The sequence below is a fragment of the Mustelus asterias genome, chromosome 25 (genome assembly GCF_964213995.1).
Source record: "Mustelus asterias chromosome 25, sMusAst1.hap1.1, whole genome shotgun sequence".
NCBI lineage: Eukaryota > Metazoa > Chordata > Chondrichthyes > Carcharhiniformes > Triakidae > Mustelus > Mustelus asterias.
The window spans coordinates 51,974,160-51,994,436 of NC_135825.1; the positions used below are offsets into that span (position 1 = coordinate 51,974,160).

The 20,277-nt window shown below is 46.6% G+C and overlaps 1 protein-coding gene across 1 annotated transcript in view; it reads right to left on the reverse strand.

Moving 5' to 3' along the window:
* Positions 1-306: 306 nt before the first annotated feature.
* Positions 307-20,277, reverse strand: part of LOC144479219 (uncharacterized) — a 35,487-nt gene continuing 15,516 nt past the window's right edge. The window contains exons 3-9 of the mRNA XM_078197880.1: positions 19,895-19,950; positions 13,061-13,086; positions 7,962-8,027; positions 7,391-7,465; positions 4,552-4,652; positions 1,747-1,821; positions 307-805 (exon numbers count right to left, since the gene is read on the reverse strand). Coding sequence (XP_078054006.1) covers positions 400-805; positions 1,747-1,821; positions 4,552-4,652; positions 7,391-7,465; positions 7,962-8,027; positions 13,061-13,086; positions 19,895-19,950 — 805 coding nt within the window. The 3' untranslated portion in view covers positions 307-399. The remainder of the gene's footprint in view (positions 806-1,746; positions 1,822-4,551; positions 4,653-7,390; positions 7,466-7,961; positions 8,028-13,060; positions 13,087-19,894; positions 19,951-20,277) is intronic.

The following is a 20,277-nucleotide window of genomic DNA, read 5'->3' on the forward strand; positions in this document are numbered from 1 at the left end:
AACACAAAATCTAGGTGGTTACTGCGTGCACTGCTGAGGGAGTGCTGTACTGTTGCAGAGCTTGCCTTTCAGATGAGATATTCAACCAATTCAGTGGATGTCAAAGATTCCAAAATATTTCTGTTATAATTTGTGTCTGGCTTTTCTAAAGAAATATTATGTAAATCTTCGAAAAGGGCAAATGTGTGTACAAGCAATGTTGGACTCAATCAAATTAAAACCGGAAAGACATCAAAGAAAAACATTTAGCCCTTAGGTTATGACACACCACCCAAACTTCACAGAAAACACACAAGCACAATCACATATATCTCAGGTAAGTATTTATTAAGGGTCTGAACTAATAAGACAGTGCACTGACTGTTAACATTTGAGTGACCCTAAGATTAATGAGGCTGGTTATTTGCTTTTCATATTTGTTACGGTTACACCAATGGAAGCAGGATCCTCTAACATAACAGTGACTTTCAGGCCTTTTGCCTCCAGGACCTGCAAGTGCTCCATTTCGCTGATTGATTTCTTGTTAAACAAGCCATCATTTTCCTTCTCCTGGAGCATAGCTTGGTACAGACTCCCATCCAGTGTTATTTTGCTTTCTCGAATGCTCAAGGCGCACACTGGGAGGTCTGAATCACTGAGGGTGGATGGTTTGTAGAAGAGTACCACCAGTTGCTTGTCACCACACTGGTAGCTGATGAGCCCTGCACAGCCTCCGTCTGGATTTTCCGTGAAGGCAATTTTCTTCTCTTCCCCCATTTCAACAGGCTCCAGTGGTGACATTGCCTTTCCAGTCACAATAAAAAGCCTACAAACAGTAAAGAACATTCATTCATCCATTTCACATTTTGAAATAAGAGAACTCACAATGAAATAGAAAGGAATCTTCTTCAGCATCATGTCACTGATCTTGTATGCGGTCAGAGAGGTACTTGAGGCAAGGCCTATTTACTTAGGCCTCTGTCGCTTTACTCATCCATCAACATTTCTGATTCATTTGGGGATTGGGTGCATGAGCTGTGGTAATGAGGTCAATCCTATCATAGTTTCCTCAACAACACTGGGCCGTTGGGGTGCCTGAGGAATAGGCCATTGAAGGCTTTCCAATTGTAAGAGGCCAGGCTCTTGCACTGCAAATCATTCAAAGAGATTGATTCTGGGACAGAAACTGGCCCATTTAACAAAGGCAGCAAATGTTTCATTCCCTCTGGCAGTAAGCATCGATTCTGAATTTCCTGTGCCTCGTGCCCAGTGATCCCAGTAATGGAATTAGCACCGACTCCATGCAGTCACATATGTCCAATCCCAGGAATTGGGATGGACCAGCTCCACATTCATGAAGTGACAGAAGCTCTGCCTTTCCCAGAATCAGAAAGCTCTCCAATCAAAAGGATTCCCAAGTAAATTTGGGGAAAAGTCCTTCAACAACAGGAAAGTGTGAGAGCTTATACAATGTTATGTCGTCATCTCCAATGTTAAACATACTGGAGGTTATTTCAACATGGGCATTAACACAACTGATCCTCAACTTCCACACTTGTGATTTTCGGGAAACACTGAGCTCCATTGTCGCACACGTCCTACTGCCCTGGCTGAGATTGGATAGCAGAGTGAGACAGGGAATTGAACTGGAGAAGTGATCTGACTCTGAGCCAATGTGAGCAGCGTATTTTACTCAGTGGAGAGGAATGCTGTCCAATATTGTTTCAGGAGGGGAAAGAATGCCAGGAACTGGAAGAAAATACTTACTGTGGATCAGTCAGTTTGACGGTTTTGGTGTCATTTTTGACATAAATGTAGGCAGGAATGTCACCAGCCTGTGTTCTGTAATAGAGAATACACAGAAAGTGTCAGATACAATACAAATTAGAAGGATCACTCACTCCCTGGTTGTAGGTTTGCTAACCCTCTGGGACTGTCCTGGAGATTTGAGGAACTGAAGATTAATCTTGTAGAAGCTGGCAGTCAGGTGGTGGAACCTCCAGGAATGCGTTCCACTAAAGTTGACAAATGTACCTGGTGGATATATTTATGAAAGCACTGACCAGTGTGAAACTGAGCCATGGTTTGATCAATATCGAAGCTGAGGTTGCTGACCTCAGCAATACAGGATAGTGTTCGGGTGTAAAAACTGTCCTTGCTGTAACAGTGCTGGGAGCAGAATAAAATCAACCTGGGCTCTTAGTCCTGCTGGCTAATCATTGATCGGTACTGGAAAGTTAATTTCTGTGAATATTGTCTAAAAACAGTGGTGACAGCTCCTTGGTTATATTGCTTGTGGAGACTGATTGTCCATGCTGACATTTGTACCTGACTCAATGGAGAAAATGGTGCCCACAGATTCTATAGTGCATGAAGTTGAATCATATGTCTCATATTTTAACCCGAGTTAAGATCGAGCAGCTTGGCATTGATGAGGAATTGAACCTGGAATTTACATGGACAGTACGAGTCAGCTGGTCTCTGATGTGGTCTCTTAAAGTTACAGAACGAGGGTGATTCTCCAAGCCCGCTAAGCTGCTCGAGCGCCGTCAGCCTGGCACCCTTGCACTGCGCACTGGACATCCAGGCACTGCCCACCAGGCATTGCCAAGGGGATGGGGCCTGAGGGGGGTGGGGCCTACAAGGATTGTGGAGGGGACCTGAGGCGCACTTTGCATTAGCGATTGGTGGAAGAGGGAGGGAGGGTGATGCAAATGGGGGGTTTCGGGCTGGCCATGGGGGAGGGGGGTGGTCAGGCTGGGCACGGGGGGTGGGTGGGTGGTCATGGAGGCCGGTGATCGGGGTAGGTTGCGGAAGCTGCTAATTGGGGTCATGGACCGGGGAAGCATTCAAAATCTGGCGATCAGGAAGCCGGTGATGGACCGCCAGCGCGCATGCGCTGAACTCCCCACTGACAGATTGATGCATGCGCAGTGGCCCACTCAGCGTGCTGATGCCAGTTTCTCCGGTGGGTTCAGTCCCCCCTACCTCCGCCAACCCCCCCGCTCCCCCCCCCCCCCCCCCCCCCACATCCCATCCCTTACCGACGTGACTCCCACTGTGGCAAGCTGTGATGTGGAGATGCCGGTGTTGGAGACTGGGGTAAACACAGTAAGAAGTCTCACAACACCAGCTTTCGGAGAGCTCGTGGCTCTTGCTACCAAATAAACCTATTGGACTTTAACCTGGTGTTGTGAAGCAAGCTGTGATGCACAGACTGCTGGAGATTGATTCAACGAAGCACGCCCAAAAAACAGGTGGGAAAAGCTCCCCGATTCCCGTCTGTTGGGCTGTTAGATTTGTTTTGGGAGAATCGCTCAGTGCTGCATTGTGTTGAATTTGTTTTAGTCACTTAGACGGAAATCTGCTTCTACGCAGAGCTCAGTATGTCAATATAAACACTTTCTCAGTGAGCTTCACATAGGATACAATTCTTGTCACTTGCCAAATCCTGCACAATGTCACACTGTCAACACATTGAAGAAAAACTTTCCCTTAAATATAGAACTTAATCAACAATTTCCTGTTCCTGCTGAGTAACAGCAAAACTCGTTGGAACAAACCTTGTGCTTTTTTCCCCATAACTACAGTCCTACATGATCTTGAACTGGTGGAATGGAAAGTCGCAGTTAGATAAAGGAGTCCCAGGTCTAATCTTGGTGCAAATCCACAAGTCCAAGAATCAGTCTATCATTTATCATGAAGTTAATCAGCAAGCAATCTGTTCTGCTGTTCACATAATCATTCATTTAAAGAATTCAGTCTGGACAAGAGCACAGTGAAAATTGAACACATGAAGCCTGACTTACACCTTGTCAATTACTATTCACTTCAAAGGATGAAACTGCACTGAAGCTAAATGTATAGAACATACTTACCCTTGGTCAGCCTTCGTAATGTTTTTTATTGAGCCACTTTTGATGTTATAGTTGGTACTGATCCCAGTGGCACTCCATTAGTTACGATTTGCCATTCTCAAAATAATCTCATTATCCTGACTCTCTGTTCCCTGTTAGTTAGACAGTCAGCTATCCATGCCAATATATTAACCCCTTGGATAGTAACTTTTTTATGTGGCAGCATATCAAATCCCTTTTGGAAAACAAAATATACTCCAGCTTCTGGTTCCAACACATGAAGCTTAAATAACCCTTTGTTTTTATCATAGAATCCCGACAGTGCAGAAGGAGGCCATTCGGCCCATTGTGTCTGCACCGACAACAATCCCACCCTGGTCCTAACCCCATAACCTCACACATTTACCCCACTAATCCCTCTAACCTATGCATCTCGGGACACTAAGGGGCAATTAGCATGGCCAATCCACCTAACCTGGTCATTTTTGGACAATAAGGGGCAATTTAGCATGGCCAATCAACCTAACCAGCACGTCTCTTGGACTGTGGGGGAGCACCCAGAGGAAATCCACGCAGACACGGGGGGGAGAACATGGAGACTCCACACAGGCGGTGACTGGAGCCGGGAATTGAACCTGGGTCCCTGGAGCTGTGAACTTTCTGTGAACTTTGAAACAATGATATCGACCAAGCTAAATGTCTCAGATATACTTACGCTAGGTTAGTCTTGATAGAGCGTATTTTTGGGTCAGCTGGAAGGCTAGAATAATTGACACTATTGTTATTGCCACTGCTAGCGTTTCCCATTCTGCTCGCCTGTAAAAGAGAATAGAAAGTTACCATCGGATACAAATGCAGTTTTAAAATATAAAATGCTCCCTGATAGGAGGGTTGCAAACTCTTCAGGAATATACTTGAGTCTCAGAAATGGAAGATTGATCTGCGAGAATCGGCTGCACGCAATCTGAGGCCAGTAAAAAAAAGTGTTTCCTTTCCTTTGCTCTCTTCCCTTTATTACTTCTAAAATAAAACAGAGGTGAGAAAAGTGACATTTTGCTTGATCGTCAAATATGGGTCAGTTTAAATCCATCATGGTCGTCCCAACCAGGCTGACAAATGGAGCGGTGATATATCAGAGCCATGGAGTGAATAGTGTGTGGTTTGGGGCCTACAGAACAGACATAGAGACAATTGAGAGGAAAATACAGGAAAAGATCAGCAATTTCCAGAAAAAAATTGTGATAATTATGTGATTTATAAGATTATATTTTTGCACTGTGGCCAGAATTCTCTGGTTGTTTATGTCAGCGGGATCTTCCGGTCCCACCGATGGCGCACCCCCTGCCACAGTTTCCTGACAGCATGGGGTGGCTTCAGTGGGAATTCCCATTGACAGTGGTGGGACTAGAAGATCCGGCCGCCAGTGATCGGCGTGTCGCCTCCTCCTGCTAAGAGGTACACAGGCAAGGGGTGACTGTCAGAGTATCTGAGAGAGACAGGCAGACACTGCACAAATCTCTTGCAACTATCTCACTCTCTAACTGCTTTTTCATTTTGGATACAATGACTCCTCAGAGGACTGTAGCATGAGTCAAGTTTGTGGTACCGTGGGCAGTTCAGATGTGCAGGAGGGGAGCATGAAGAGTGGAAGTGCTATAGTGGTACTGGAGTCCATAGTTCGGTGCCAGGGTCAAGGATTTCAAAGAGTGCCTGTAAGACATTCTATTTTGGGGAGGGTGAACAGTCAGAGGTCGTGATCCACATTGGGACCAATAACACAGGTTGGAAAAGGAAACACATCCAGAAAGCAAATCTTAAGGAGTTAGGAAGGGAATTAAAAAGCAAGACCTCAAGAACAGTAATCCCAGGATTACTTCCAGTGCCACTTGCTAGTGAGCATAGAAATAGGAAAGTTGAGCAGTTCAACACATGGCTGGAGAAGTGGATCTGTGAGGCTTTGGGACTGGTTCTGGGCAGGTGGAACCTGTAGAAGAAGGGTGGATTACACCTCAGTAGGGTTAGGACTAATGTCCTCACAGGACATTTGCTAATGCTGTTGGGGAGGGTTTAAACTACATTGGAAGGGGGAACAATATCCTGAGGGAAAATTCAAAATGGAGGCAAAACACTGGCATTGGGAAGTAGAGAAGTGTTAACTAATAAGACAGATATATCTGAGAGTAATATCAGCATAAATAGAATACTTGGAGAGTTTGATAGAAATAGTGTAGGCAATGGTAAGTCATGAGATGGAGTCAGAGTCAGGGGTAAGTAAAAAAGCCTAAATAAGGTGAATGTGCATGTTTGTGAATGCATTGAGTTTAGTTAATAGAACAGGTGAACTACAGCCCAGGTGGATAAGTGGACTTAAGATATTATTGCTATTACAGAGGGCCGGCTCAAAGAAGGGCGGGACTGGGCGTTAAATAGAAATATAGAAAATATTGGCAGGAGTCGCCCATTTGGCTCTTGGAGCCTGCTCCACCATTCATTTTGTGCGATCATGGCAGTATTGATTAAAGATGGCATTTCTGGAATGGAGAGAGAAGGTGTTCCAGAGGGGTCAAGGATAGCATCTCTGTGGTTCGAGGTAATGAATGAAAAAGCTTCATTAACATTGATCAGTGTCATTTATAGACCACCAACTAGTGGAAGGAATGTAGAGAAACAAATTTGCAAAGGAATTACAGAGAGGTGCAAGAATTGTAGAATAATTATAATGGGGGACTTCAATATGAATAATTGAAAGGGACAAGTGGTGTGTGAGTTCCTGAAATGTGTTCAAAACAATTTTCTGCAACAATATGCTTCCAGTCAAATGACAGATACTTTTGGACTCTCGGGAATGAGTTGATCCAAGTGGATCAGATATCACTGGGAGAGCAGTTAGGGGCAATGACCATTGTGTGGTCAGGTTTAGGTTGGCCATGATAAAAAAAAACAAGGAACAATCCAGAGCAGGGATAATTGGGGGAAAGCCAACTTCAATTCAAGTGGGTTGGAATCAAATCTTGGCAGAAAAGACGGGTGGCTGAACAAGGAGCCACCATCAGGGAAAGAGTATAGCAGGCAATGTCAAGGTGTATTCCCTTGAAGGGGAAACGTACAAGAAAGAAATTTGGAGTGCCCTGGATAATCAAAGAGATGGAGATGAAGATGAAATGGAAGAAAATACATTGGAGAATCAGGCTGAATGTAGAAGAACCAGGAGATTGGGGGAGTGAAAATACTCATGAGAAAAGCATGGAGAAAGCATGAAAAGATACTGGCAGCTAACATTAAAGCGAATCTCAAGCTCTTCTATCAGCAGATAAATAATAAAAGGGTGGTAAAAGAGTCAGGCTGATTAGGGGCAAAAAAAGGGGATTTGCATGTGAAGGCAGGAGAAATGTGCCACTTTCCCCTTTCACAAACTCTTTGAAGCCAGATCGACCAGCAATGTTGTATTTGACGGACATCTGATGTGGGAGATGGCAATTTCACATCTTATGGCAAGCTGAACTCTGATTGTGAAGAGATGCTTCAGAAAGAAGAGGTAATTATTTGACTCTTACCTGGCTCCTGGAAGTGTTGCTACGATGCTTTGGCTCTGGATTCCTGTCTGATGTACAGACTGAGGCTCGCCATCTCTGGTTTTATATGTTTCAAACCAACGATAGGAATAGTATTTGAGCCAATCACAGTACAGTTACTGGGAATTTCAACATTACGTCACTACTTTTGATCAATTGTCCAGAAAGTGGGTGTTGCTGGTAAGGCCAATGTTTATCACCATTCTGGAATTTCTCCTTAAGAATGGGGTGATGACTCAGGCAGAATTTATCTAAGAAGTTTAACAACACCAGGTTAAAGTCCAAGAGGTTTATTTGGTAGCAAAAGCCACACTAGAGTGTGGCTTTTGCTACCAAATAAACCTGTTGGACTTTAACCTGGTGTTGTTAAACTTCTTACTGTGTTTACCCCAGTCCAACGCCGGCATCTCCACATCAGAATCTATCTAACCAGTATGACAGCCGATCAGCTTTGGAGATTTGCTGTGTAGAGTCAGACGGCGAGTCCCACATCCAGTCCTTGATGAGCTGCAATTTATTTCAGTTAAACACTGAGAAGACCAAAGCTTTTTACCTTCAACCCCACCACAAACTCTGTGAACTCATCATCGATTCCATTCTGTTCCTTAAAGTAAGGAATCTGAAAGGAGAGGAGGACTGGAGAAAAACACAGCAGGTCCAGCAGCCTCGATCAGGAGACCTGCTGAGTTTTTCCAGCCTCCTTTGTTCTTGTTCCATTCTGCTCCATGGTCACTTTGAGCCAGAATGCTGACAATCTTGTCATCGAGTCTGACCCCGAGCTGAGCTTCAGTCTCTAATGCTGTACATCAAAAAGACACCTCCTTCCACCTCCGGTTTTGTAACTAATATCGTGGGTTTCCTGAGCGCTGGGTAATGTTAAAATTCTCCCTGGAGTGACAGCCTGACGCTCGATTAACCGTGAAAGTGGAAAAGTTGGGTCCAGCTGCATTAATAACTTAGCTGTTGAATTGCATTCGTCAATAACCTCAATCTACTCATGTCCTTGAGGTAAACTCAGTATTTTAATTCAATCCAATTCCGTTGTATTAATTTCATTCAAAGCTTTGTCAAATGTTCTGCAAGATTCTTAAAGAGATTGACTTTTGGGAGTGACTCTGATACCCTGACCCTCCTTTGCCGATCGATGACGGTTTCGGACTGTTGTCGTTTGGAGTTTTCAATGACAGTCGACCATTATGTCCTATTCCTGCCAGAGTGGGTTAAGAGGGACCTTTTCTCAGTGGCTCACGCCCACCATGACCATAATCCATTTTCAGGAGTTAGGACTGATTATATATGCAGGGATCTCCATAGTATATCCAATCTGCAGAGGGTGTCCATTATAACTTCCAGAGCCAATAGGCCCTTAAGGCTGCCACTAATTTCCTCATGCCATTGCCCTTATTGGTTCAAAAACAACAACTGGAGAGAATGGAAGAAGAGATGGCCAAATCCTTCTTTCCTCCATAAATGACGCTTGGCTCTGACTCCTGCACTCTTATTTTTCCCGCCATCTAACCCACCTTGTCAGTGGAGTTTAGCTGGGAAGGAAAGGAGGTTGGCTGGTGTCCAAAAGCTTATTTCTCATTACCAACTGAATGCAGCAGCACAGGTGAAGAATGAGAGTATTCCATTTATCTTGAAAGCAATTATTTCAAATTGAGTTTAACTCTGATTTGCCCACCCTGTTTCCAGCTGGGCACTTCAATCAGTGGGGCGGTCCATTAAAAGGCTGCCCCAGCACTCCCCAGCCACTTGTCCATGGTCCCAGGCAAAGAATGGTTGCTGAGATTCACACAGACATCCATTGACAGACTGCTGGATGCCCTGGAGGAGCATTGCCATATCTTGTGCCTACAGACAGGGAGGAGACTCTCAAGCAAGGTTACCAACCCTACATGGTGGCAGCGTTGGTAACCACCAGCTCCCTGCAGAGGAGGATGGCCATCCAGTGCAGGAAAGGATGAATGATCTCCTCCGTCCAGCCAGGGGAAGTCTCTCATCTCATCATGGAACCATAGAATTTTGACAGTGCAGAAGGAGGCCATTTGGCCCATCAAGTCTGGACCAAATCTCAGAAACCTTTGCATCCCATCCAGGCATTTCCCCCCATCCCACCCCAGAAGAGAATCCCACCCCAGCGTTTCCCCCTCAACCCTGAGCCAACACCGCATGAATTTTCCATGGCTAATCCACCTAACCTACATATCCCTGGACACTAAGGGGCAATTTAGCATGGCCAATCCACCAAACTTGCACACCTTTAGACTGTCGGACCAGAACACCCAGAGAAAACAGATGCATACACAGGGAGAATGTGCAAACTCCAAACAGACAGTCACCCATGGCCAGAAAGGAACCCAGTACTTGGCACTGTGAGGCAGCAATGTTAACCCCTGTGCCACCCTAACTCTCAATTCACACACTCACAAACCCATCGTACATCCACAGGGAGCTCACTCACTGCCACTTCAAGGGATACCACCACTCACCCTCCCACACCCTTCCTCATCTCCCCTGTGGAGGGGGGGGGGGGGGCGGGGGGAGGAAGGGGGGGAGGTGTGGCAGGACAATCGACCCAGGAAATCCTGTTGGCGCAAATCGCGTTTTTGCCTCTTGTGATATTTTGTGGTATTTACGTCCATGTCATGCAGCGCCGCAAAATAACGCCCATAAATAATGTTTCTGCTCCGACAAGGACAAAATCAATGCTTGATTTAAATGTAAAAACTGCTGCAAGGTTGTTGATCAGGAGACGGTGGGGGCGATTCTCCCATCCTGCTGCACTGATATTTTTAGCAGATTTCCGGCACCGTCAGCTCCGCGCTGGAATTAGGCGCGGAGCTGCATAATTTATGTTAATTTTCATTTCCATGCTATTAGCTGGCCTGGGATTGAAATCTCCAGGCCTGCTGGCTCACCTCCCCGCCAGGAGTATTTCATTCCAGCGGGGATTACGATAGCTCCCCACTTTCGGGGAGCTGGCGGACCAACCCTGCTGGAGTGAAGGGAGAGCTATGGGGCCCCCCAGTGGGTCGGGTGAAGGGGATGGTGCCCTGGGCATTGGCACCTTGGCAGTGCCAGCCTGTGCCCCCTGGCACTGCCCGGCGGTGAGGGAGAGCCAGGGCTGGCCATCGGCATGCTTGGAGGGGGCGGGTGGAGCAATCGGGCCATTGTGGGGTGAGAGGGCCAGCATTGCAGGGGTCACGGGGCTGGCCAGCAATCGGGAGACCAGCAGACAGGAGCCACTGCGCATGTGCTGATCTCGGCGCTGACATATCGATGCATGCGCAGTGGCTCACTCAGCACTCTGCTGCCGGCTTCCCGGGCAGGAATAGGCCCCACCCCCTGATTTTTCACACAATTCACGCGAGTGCACAGAGTGTGGGAGATTCTTCTCTGAACTCCCACTGAAAAAAAAGCACAAATTACTCCAGTTTTCACGCGAATTCAACACTTAGAATTTTTTTTGTGTCATGTGTGTGTAATCTGTCCACTGTGAAAGTAGACAATATTTGTTGCATGCTTGATACTGTTTTTTCAAAAAAATATTGAATCCGTGTCCAGATTTAACTTCCCAGAAAGAGTGGACTGTTATCAAATCTCACAAATCACTTGTGTGTTTTGCCGCTCCCTTTCCCCAAGGAATTGTGGCTATCAGTGCAGCTGTGTCAACATTTTAGCTGCTGAACAACAAAGAACAAAGAACAAAGAATAGTACAGCACAGGAAACAGGCCCTTCGGCCCTCCAAGCCTGTGCCGCTCCTTGGTCCAACTAGACCAATCGTTTGTATCCCTCCATTCCCAGGCTGCTTATGCGTCTATCCAGGTAAGTCTTAAACGATGTCAGCGTGCCTGCCTCCACCACCCTACTTGGCAGCGCATTCCAGGCCCCCACCACCCTCTGTGTAAAAAACGTCCCTCTGATATCTGAGTTATACTTCGCCCCTCTCACCTTGAGCCCGTGACCCCTCGTGATCGTCACCTCCGACCTGGGAAAAAGCTTCCCACTATTCACCCTATCTATACCCTTCATAATCTTGTACACCTCTATTAGATCTCCCCTCATTCTCCGTCTTTCCAGGGAGAACAACCCCAGTTTACCCAATCTCTCCTCATAGCTAAGACCCTCCATACCAGGCAACATCCTGGTAAACCTTCTCTGCACTCTCTCTAACGCCGCCACGTCCTTCTGGTAGTGCGGCGACCAGAACTGGACGCAGTACTCCAAATGTGGCCGAACTAGCGTTCTATACAGCCGCATCATCAGACTCCAGCTTTTATACTCTATACCCCATCCTATAAAGGCAAGCATACCATATGCCTTCTTCACCACCTTCTCCACCTGTGTTGCCACCTTCAAGGATTTGTGGATTTGCACACCTAGGTCCCTCTGTGTTTCTATACTCCTGATGACTCTGCCATTTATTGTATAACTCCTCCCTACATTATTTCTTCCAAAATGCATCACTTCGCATTTATCCGGATTAAACTCCATCTGCCACCTCTCCGCCCAATTATCCAGCCTATCTATATCCTGCTGTATTGCCCGACAATGCTCTTCGCTATCTGCAAGTCCAGCCATCTTCGTGTCATCCGCAAACTTGCTGATTACACCAGTTACACCTTCTTCCAAATCATTTATATATATCACAAATAGCAGAGGCCCCAGTACAGAGCCCTGCGGAACACCACTGGTCACAGACCTCCAGCCGGAAAAAGACCCTTCGACCACTACCCTCTGTCTCCTATGGCCAAGCCAGTTCTCCACCCATCTAGCCACTTCTCCTTGTTTCCCATGAGCCTTAACCTTCTTAACCAACCTGCCATGTGGGACTTTGTCAAATGCCTTACTGAAATCCATATAGACGACATCCACGGCCCTTGCTTCATCAACCGTTTTTGTCACTTCCTCAAAAAACTCCACCAAATTTGTAAGGCACGACCTCCCTCTTACAAAACCATGCTGTCTGTCACTAATGAGATTGTTCCGTTCTAAATGCACATACATCCTGTCTCTAAGAATCCACTCCAACAACTTCCCTACCACGGATGTCAAGCTCATCGGCCTATAATTTCCTGGGTTATCCCTGCTACCCTTCTTAAACAACGTGACCACATTCGCTATCCTCCAATCCTCAGGGACCTCACCCGTGTCCAAAGAAGTGACAAAGATTTCCGTCAGAGGCCCAGCAATTTCATTTGTTAATAACATTTGTTAACAGAATGAAATTCCTTATCTCTTGAAGTTCGTCCAAATGTATTTCAACCATTTGTCAATAGAACATAATCCATCCATAAAATTTGGCTAAAATAACACCACAAGAACAGGTTGGTTAGATCACCGAGTCTGTGTTGGTGTTTATCCCAGAATTGAACAATTGTCCTCATCCGATGGCTGCTCAGTTCTCATATAACTATATTCTCTTTGCAACCCAACTAAATGTTGGTGTCTCCTTCGATCACTGAGTGGTCCGTGCTACAGGCTCCTAACCCCCTGTTCAAACATCCAATTCTCTTATTTTACCACAAAAATATCAGCATCTCCTCAGCTGTTTCTCACGAAAGGTGCTGATGGTGAACCTGACACTCCTTCCAAATCCCTCTGCTCTTAACAATGGCCTAGTTTCCTGTGATTCAGAGAATACTCACCTTGTTTCCAAATGTACTCGTGCACACTTCGGAAATTGGGAGGGAATTTTCAGAAATTGGGAGGCATTATTTGGAAATTGTGAGGGATTATTCGGACATTGGGTGGAGGGATTATTCGGACGTTGGGTGGAGGGATTATTCAGAAATTGGGAGGGAATATTCAGAAACCGGGAGGCATTATTCGGAAATTGGGCGGCATTATTCCGACATTGGGAGGGATTATTCGGGCATTGGGTGGAGAGTTTATTTGGACGTTGGGTGGAGGGATTATTCAGACGTTGGGTGGAGGGATTATTCAGAAATTGGGAGGGAATATTCAGAAACTGGGAGACATTATTCGGAAATTGGGCGGCATTATTCCGACATTGGGAGGGATTATTCGGGCATTGGGTGGAGGGTTTATTCGGACGTTGGGTGGAGGGATTATTTGGACGTTGGGTGGAGGGATTATTCAGACGTTGGGTGGAGGGATTATTCAGACATTGGGAGGGAATATTCGGAAATTGGGAATGGATTATTCGAACAATGGGAGGGATTACTCGGACGTTGAGGAATTATTCGGACATTAGGAGGGTTATTCGGAAATTGGGAGGGATTGCTTGGACATTGGGTGGAGGGATTATTTGGAGAATAAGAGGGATTATTCGGACATTAGGATGGGTTATTCGGACATTGGGAGGGATTATTCGGACATTAGGATGGGTCATTTCGACATTGGGTGGGATTGTTTGGACATTAGGATGGGTTATGCAGACATTGGGATTGATTATTCGGGTATTGGGTGGGTCTATTCGGACATTGGGAGGAATTATTCGGACATTGGGTGGAGAGATTATTCGGACATTAGGATGGGTTATTCAGACATTGGGAGGGATTATTTAGACATTAGGTTGGGTTATTCGGACATTGGGATTGATTATTCGGACATTGGGAGGAATTATTCGGACATTGGGTGGAGAGATTATTCGGACATTAGGATGGGTTATTCGGACATTGGGAGGGATTATTCAGACATTAGGATGGGTTATTCGGACATTGGGAGGAATTATTCGGACATTAGGATGGGTCATTTCGACATTGGGTGGGATTGTTTGGACATTAGGATGGGTTATGTGGACATTGGGATTGATTATTCGGACATTGGGAGGAATTATTTGGACATTAGGTTGGGTTATTCGGACATTGGGATTGATTATTCGGACATTGGGAGGGATTATTCGGATATTGGGAGGAATTATTCGGACATTGGGAGGAGGGATTATTTGGACATTGGGAGGTATTATTTGGACATTGGAGTGATAGTCCAGTCCCAATGAGAGTCTATTGTTTTTTGGCTGGCCTGCAGGCTCTCTCATGCCAGGTGCTGCTGCCACAGGGCTGGAAAATCCCTGCCAATAATCCACCTGTTGTCTCTTTGTCAGTTTTCTTGTCTGATCAATAGTCCCTTGCAGATTATTTTGTCCTCAATGTTATTTGCTCTGCCTCCTATTTTGTAGAATCTCACTCGCTGTTCTGTCTGGAGACAATACACATCTCTTTAACCTGTGTTTAATGCTCCCTCCACTCACATTGTCTGTACCTTTAAGACCTGGCTGGCTGTAGGGATTCGCATTCTAATCAGTATTCTGCAACTTGATTTTGTGTCTCTGTGCACTGTTTGAGAGCACATTTCCACTCCATCTGACGAAGGAGCAGCGCTCCGAAAGCTTATGGTATTTGCTACCAAATAAACCTGTTGGACTTTAACCTGGTGTTGTGAGACCTCTTACTGTGTTCACCCCAGTCCAACGCCGGCATCTCCACATCATGGCTACCATCGACACCGCAAACTGCCGGCTCCAAGTGGAGAGGATCTCCAAGAAGATCACGCATATCGACACCGACATCAAGTTTCTACAAACATGTAAGTAAGCAGGCAAGATACCGAAAGGACTACGGATCACGAACCCACTCAGGTCAACCTATAACACAGACTACGCTGAGAGACTTTGCCGTCGCACCTCTCTCACCCTCCTCAACCACATCATACACCAGCTCCACAGCAAATGCAGCAGCCTGGAAACCAAGATCGAATCCATATTCTCAACTTGAGCTCAGGACGCAGACCAGCTGCGAAACTCTGCCAAGCAGACGAGACAAAGGCACTACACCATCTACATGCACACCAAGAACAGGAAACTTGAGAAACTCGGCATCACCACCAGCAGCAACCAAGCCTCCCCCGGTACCACAGTAGAAAATAGTACCACTGCAGGAAAGTCCATTGTCAACTTATCGGACTACACACTTCAGCCAGATGAAATCGAAGTTCTCAGCCGAGGGCTCAACTTTTGCCCCACTACCAAAATAGACCCCATCAGTCTCGCAGTGGACACAGAGGAATTCATCAGGCGAATGAGGCTGCGGGAGTTCTTCCACAAACCCCAAAAGGCCAACAGCGAACACAATGAGACAGCCAATGAACCGGAACAGCAGACAGAGAGATCCGCAGTGCAACAGAAGAGGAAAGAGTCGAATTGGACTCCTCCGGAAGGCCGCTGCCCTCGACTTGACATGTATGCCCAAGCCATCAGGAGGTGCATCAACACCAAATTCATCAGCCGCACTCACAAGGCAGCACCGGACATCACCCAAGCACAACGCAACGCCATCCACGCTCTCAAGACCAACCGCAACATTGTCATCAAACCAGCAGACAAAGGAGGGGCCATCGTCATACTGAACAGAACGGATTACTGCAAAGAAGTGTACCGACAACTGAACAATGAGGAACACTACAGACAGTTACCCACAGATCTGACCAACGAACACACCCGTCAACTCAACACTCTGATCAAAACCTTTGATCCGGACCTTCAAAACACCCTCCATGCTCTCATCCCACGTACTCCACGCGTTGGAGATCTCTACTGCCTCCCAAAGATACACAAGGCAAACACACCCAGCCGTCCCATCGTTTCAGGCAATGGAACCCTGTGCGAGAACCTTTCCGGCTATGTCGAGGGCATCTTGAAACCCATTGTACAAAGAACCCTCAGCTTTTGTCGCGACACTACGGACTTCCTACAGAAACTCAGCGCACATAGAGCAGTTGAACCAGGAGCACTCCTCGTCACAATGAATGTCTCGGCACTCTACACCAGCATCCCCCACGATGAGGGCATTGCTGCAACGGCCTCAGTACTCAATGCGTCAACTGCCAGTTTCCAGATGCAATTTTACAACTCATCCGCTTCATCCTGGACTACAATGTCTTCACCTTCAACAACCAGTTCTTCATCCAGACACACGGAACAGTCATGGGGACCAAATTCGCACCCCAATATGCCAACATCTTCATGCACAGGTTCGAACAAGACTTCTTCACCGCCCAGGACCTTCAACCGATGCTATACACTAGATACATCGATGATATTTTCTACCTTTGGAGTCATGGTGACCAATCACTGAAACAACTATATGATGACATCAACAAGTTCCATCCCACCATCAGACTCACCATGGACTACTCTCCGGAATCGGTTGCATTCTTGGACACACGCATCTCCATTAAGGACGGTCACCTCAGCACCTCACTGTACCGCAAGCCCACGGATAACCTCATGATGCTCCACTTCTCCAGCTTCCACCCGAAACATGTTAAAGAAGCCATCCCCTATGGACAAGCCCTCCGAATACACAGGATCTGCTCGGATGAGGAGGATCGCAACAGACACCTCCAGACGCTGAAAGATGCCCTCATAAGAACAGGATATGGCGCTCGACTCATCGATCAACAGTTCCGACGCGCCACAGCGAAAAACCGCTCCGACCTCCTCAGAAGACAAACACGGGACACAGTGGACAGAGTACCCTTCGTCGTCCAGTACTTCCCCGGAGCGGAGAAGCTACGGCATCTCTTCCGGAGCCTTCAACATGTCATTGATGAAGACGAACATCTCGCCAAGGCCATCCCCACACCCTCACTTCTTGCCTTCAAACAACCACGCAACCTCAAACAGACCATTGTCCGCAGCAAACTACCCAGCCTTCAGGAGAACAGTGACCACGACTCCACACAACCCTGCCACAGCAACCTCTGCAAGGCGTGACGGATCATCGACACGGATGCCATCATCTCACGTGAGAACACCATCTACCAGGTACACGGTACCTACTCTTGCAACTCGCCAACATTGTCTACCTGATACGCTGCAGGAAAGGATGTCCCACGGCATGGTACATTGGGGAAACCATGCAGACGCTACGACAACGGATGAATGAACACCGCTCAACAATCACCAGGCAAGACTGTTCTCTTCCTGAGGGGGAGCACTTCAGCAGCCACGGGAATTCAGCCTTGGATCTTCAGGTAAGCGTTCTCCAAGGCGGCCATCACGACACATGACAGCGCAGAGTCGCTGAGCAGAAACTGATAGCCAAGTTCCGCACACATGAGGACAGCCTAAACCGGGATGTTGGATTTATGTCACATTATCAGTAACCCCCACAGCTTGCCCCCTGGACTTGCAGAATCTCACTAGCTGTTCTGTCTGGAAACAATACACATCTCTTTAACCTGTGTTTAATGTTCCCTCCACCCACATTGTCTGTACCTTTAAGACCTGGCTGGTTGTAGGGATTCGCATTCTAATCAGTATTCTGTAACTTGATTTTGTGTCTCTGTGCCCTGGTTGAGAGCACATTTCCACTCCATCTGACGAAGGGGCAGCGCTCCGAAAGCTTATGGTATTTGCTACCAAATAAACCTGTTGGACTTTAACCTGGTGTTGTGAGACTTCTTACTGTCCTATTTTGTAGCCATGATGTGGAGATTCCGGCGTTGGACTGGGGTAAACACAGTAAGAAGTCTCACAACACCAGGTTAAAGTCCAACAGGGTTATTTGGTAGCAAAACCCACGAGCGTTCGGAGCGCTGCTCCTTCATCAGGTGAGTGGGATTTCAGTTCACAAACAGGGCATATAAAGACACAAACTCAATTTACAAAATAATGGTTGGAATGCGAGTCTTTACAGGTAATCCAGTCTTAAAGGACCTTTAAGACTTGAGGAACCTTTCAGACTTGATTACCTGTAAAGTCTCGCATTCCAACCATTATTTTATAAATTGAGTTTGTGTCTTTATATGCCCTGTTTGTGAACTGAAATCCCACTCACCTGATGAAGGAGCAGCGCTCCGAACGCTCGTGGCTTTTGCTACCAAATAACCCTGTTGGACTTTAACCTGGTGTTGTGAGACTTCTTACTCCTATGTTGTAATCAGTAACATTAGAAAGCTCTCAATCGTGATTCTGTGATGAGCCTGATAGGATGTGGAGCAAACTTGGCCAACCATTTCACAAGGACAGCCACACTTCCATTTCCTTCTCACTCATGGGGCGGTTGAGCAATTTCGGCAAGATAATGTTTGTCACAATACTAAACATGAGTGTTAAAGGGAGATCAATGTCAAAGCAATATAGTCATTTTTTTAGGAAGAATAATGAATAAAAATGACCATTTCTGTTAAATTCTTTACTACTGAGGGGTATCCTCAAGAACTCACTCCACAGACAGGCATCGGGTAACACAGGCATTTATAGCAATCTTACTCGTTCCACACTCCAAACTCTCAGAGCGGTTCCCAGGCAGATCACAGCAGACACAGAGTCATCTGGGCCATTCTCTTGAAGGGTCTACACCCCAACATGCACCCCAATTATAAAGTGTGAAATATCAGAGTTAACCAATAAAAACTTTTTCACCTTTTCACTTAAGAAGCGGAGCGAGAGAGACAGATCAGGCCCCAAGTCCTGGTCAGCAGGGAAGGGGTGGGACTGGGACCCAGCTAAGTAGTTGGGTTTAACTAACACTGACCTTCCATTCACCTCTTGTGATGCACACAGAGTGCAACACATGAAAGCCTTTCACCAATGGGATGCTATACATGCAACAGCTGCATGCCCTTAGCTGTGGCCTGCATTCCCAAATGTCATATCCCTGTGTGTTCATGTTGAAATGCAGAGACTGTGATGTTAAGGCAGTGACTCCTACAGTTGTACATACAGTGTTAGTTACAAGGGCAGCAGATACATGGGAACACCACCACCTGCAGGTTCCCCTCCAATCCACTCACCGTCCTGACTTGGAAATATATCGCTGTTTCTTCACAGTCGTTGGGTCAAAATCCTGAAATTCCTTCCCTAACGGCATTGTGGGTCAACCCACAGAACATGGACTGCAGCGATTCAAGAAGGCAGCTCACCACCACCTTCTCAAGGGGAACTAGGGATGGGCAATAAATGCTGGCCAGCCAGCGATGCCCATGTCCGATGATTGAATAAAAAAACATTTCCCTGTTGCAGCACAAGTCATGACTTCCAATGGCAACCTTTTCAAGGAGCTGTTCCTCATTTCTCAGCTCTGACTGAATTGTGGCACGAACTTATCTGAGGGCCCCTTAGTCCAGCATTGCACACCTCCCACAATGCCTCAGAGCCCTCCCGTGCAGATATGCATTTGATTTAAAACTGCACCATTAATGGTGCATGATGTGCAGCAGCTGCAGCTTCCTCCTGGTATTTTCCAGCATCCCCCAGTAACATTGGATTCCATTGTTCCTGTGGGCAACATTCCTCCCCTCCCCCCCCAGAGCCCATTACCGTTGACGTGTCTGTGCTCCATGTGGACCTCATTCCTTCCCCTCTAGAGGCTGTGTGCATGGTCACCTACAGAGGGGACTCCTCAAGAGAGCTTCACATACTTTTACCCAACACAAAGATCAAAGAACAAAGAAAAGTACAGCACAGGATCCCTCCAAGCCTGTGCCGATCATGATGCCCTAATTAAACACACCTTTCATTATGTTTTCACCAACTAAGGGCTGCCTGCCATAACCATTACCATCCCATCTACAGACCAGAGCAAAGGCAGAAAAAACAGAAAATGCCCTGAACATCAAGCTGTGCATCATCCCAATTGAACACACAGTTTTGCCCCTCCCTGAGAACGATAACTGAAAAAACAGTGGTGAGGGAACTGAACCAATTCTTCACCAGGTATGGACTGCCCACTGAGATCCAGTCAGGTCAGGGGTCAAATGTCATGAACAGGAAATTCCAGAAAGTCTCGAGGAACGTGAGTATTCTGATGGCCATGGGGGATCGTCAGTAGATTTCCCCATGAGCCTTGTAGAATATGAGCTCCCCTGTTAGGAGAGTGGATGTTCACCCAATTGG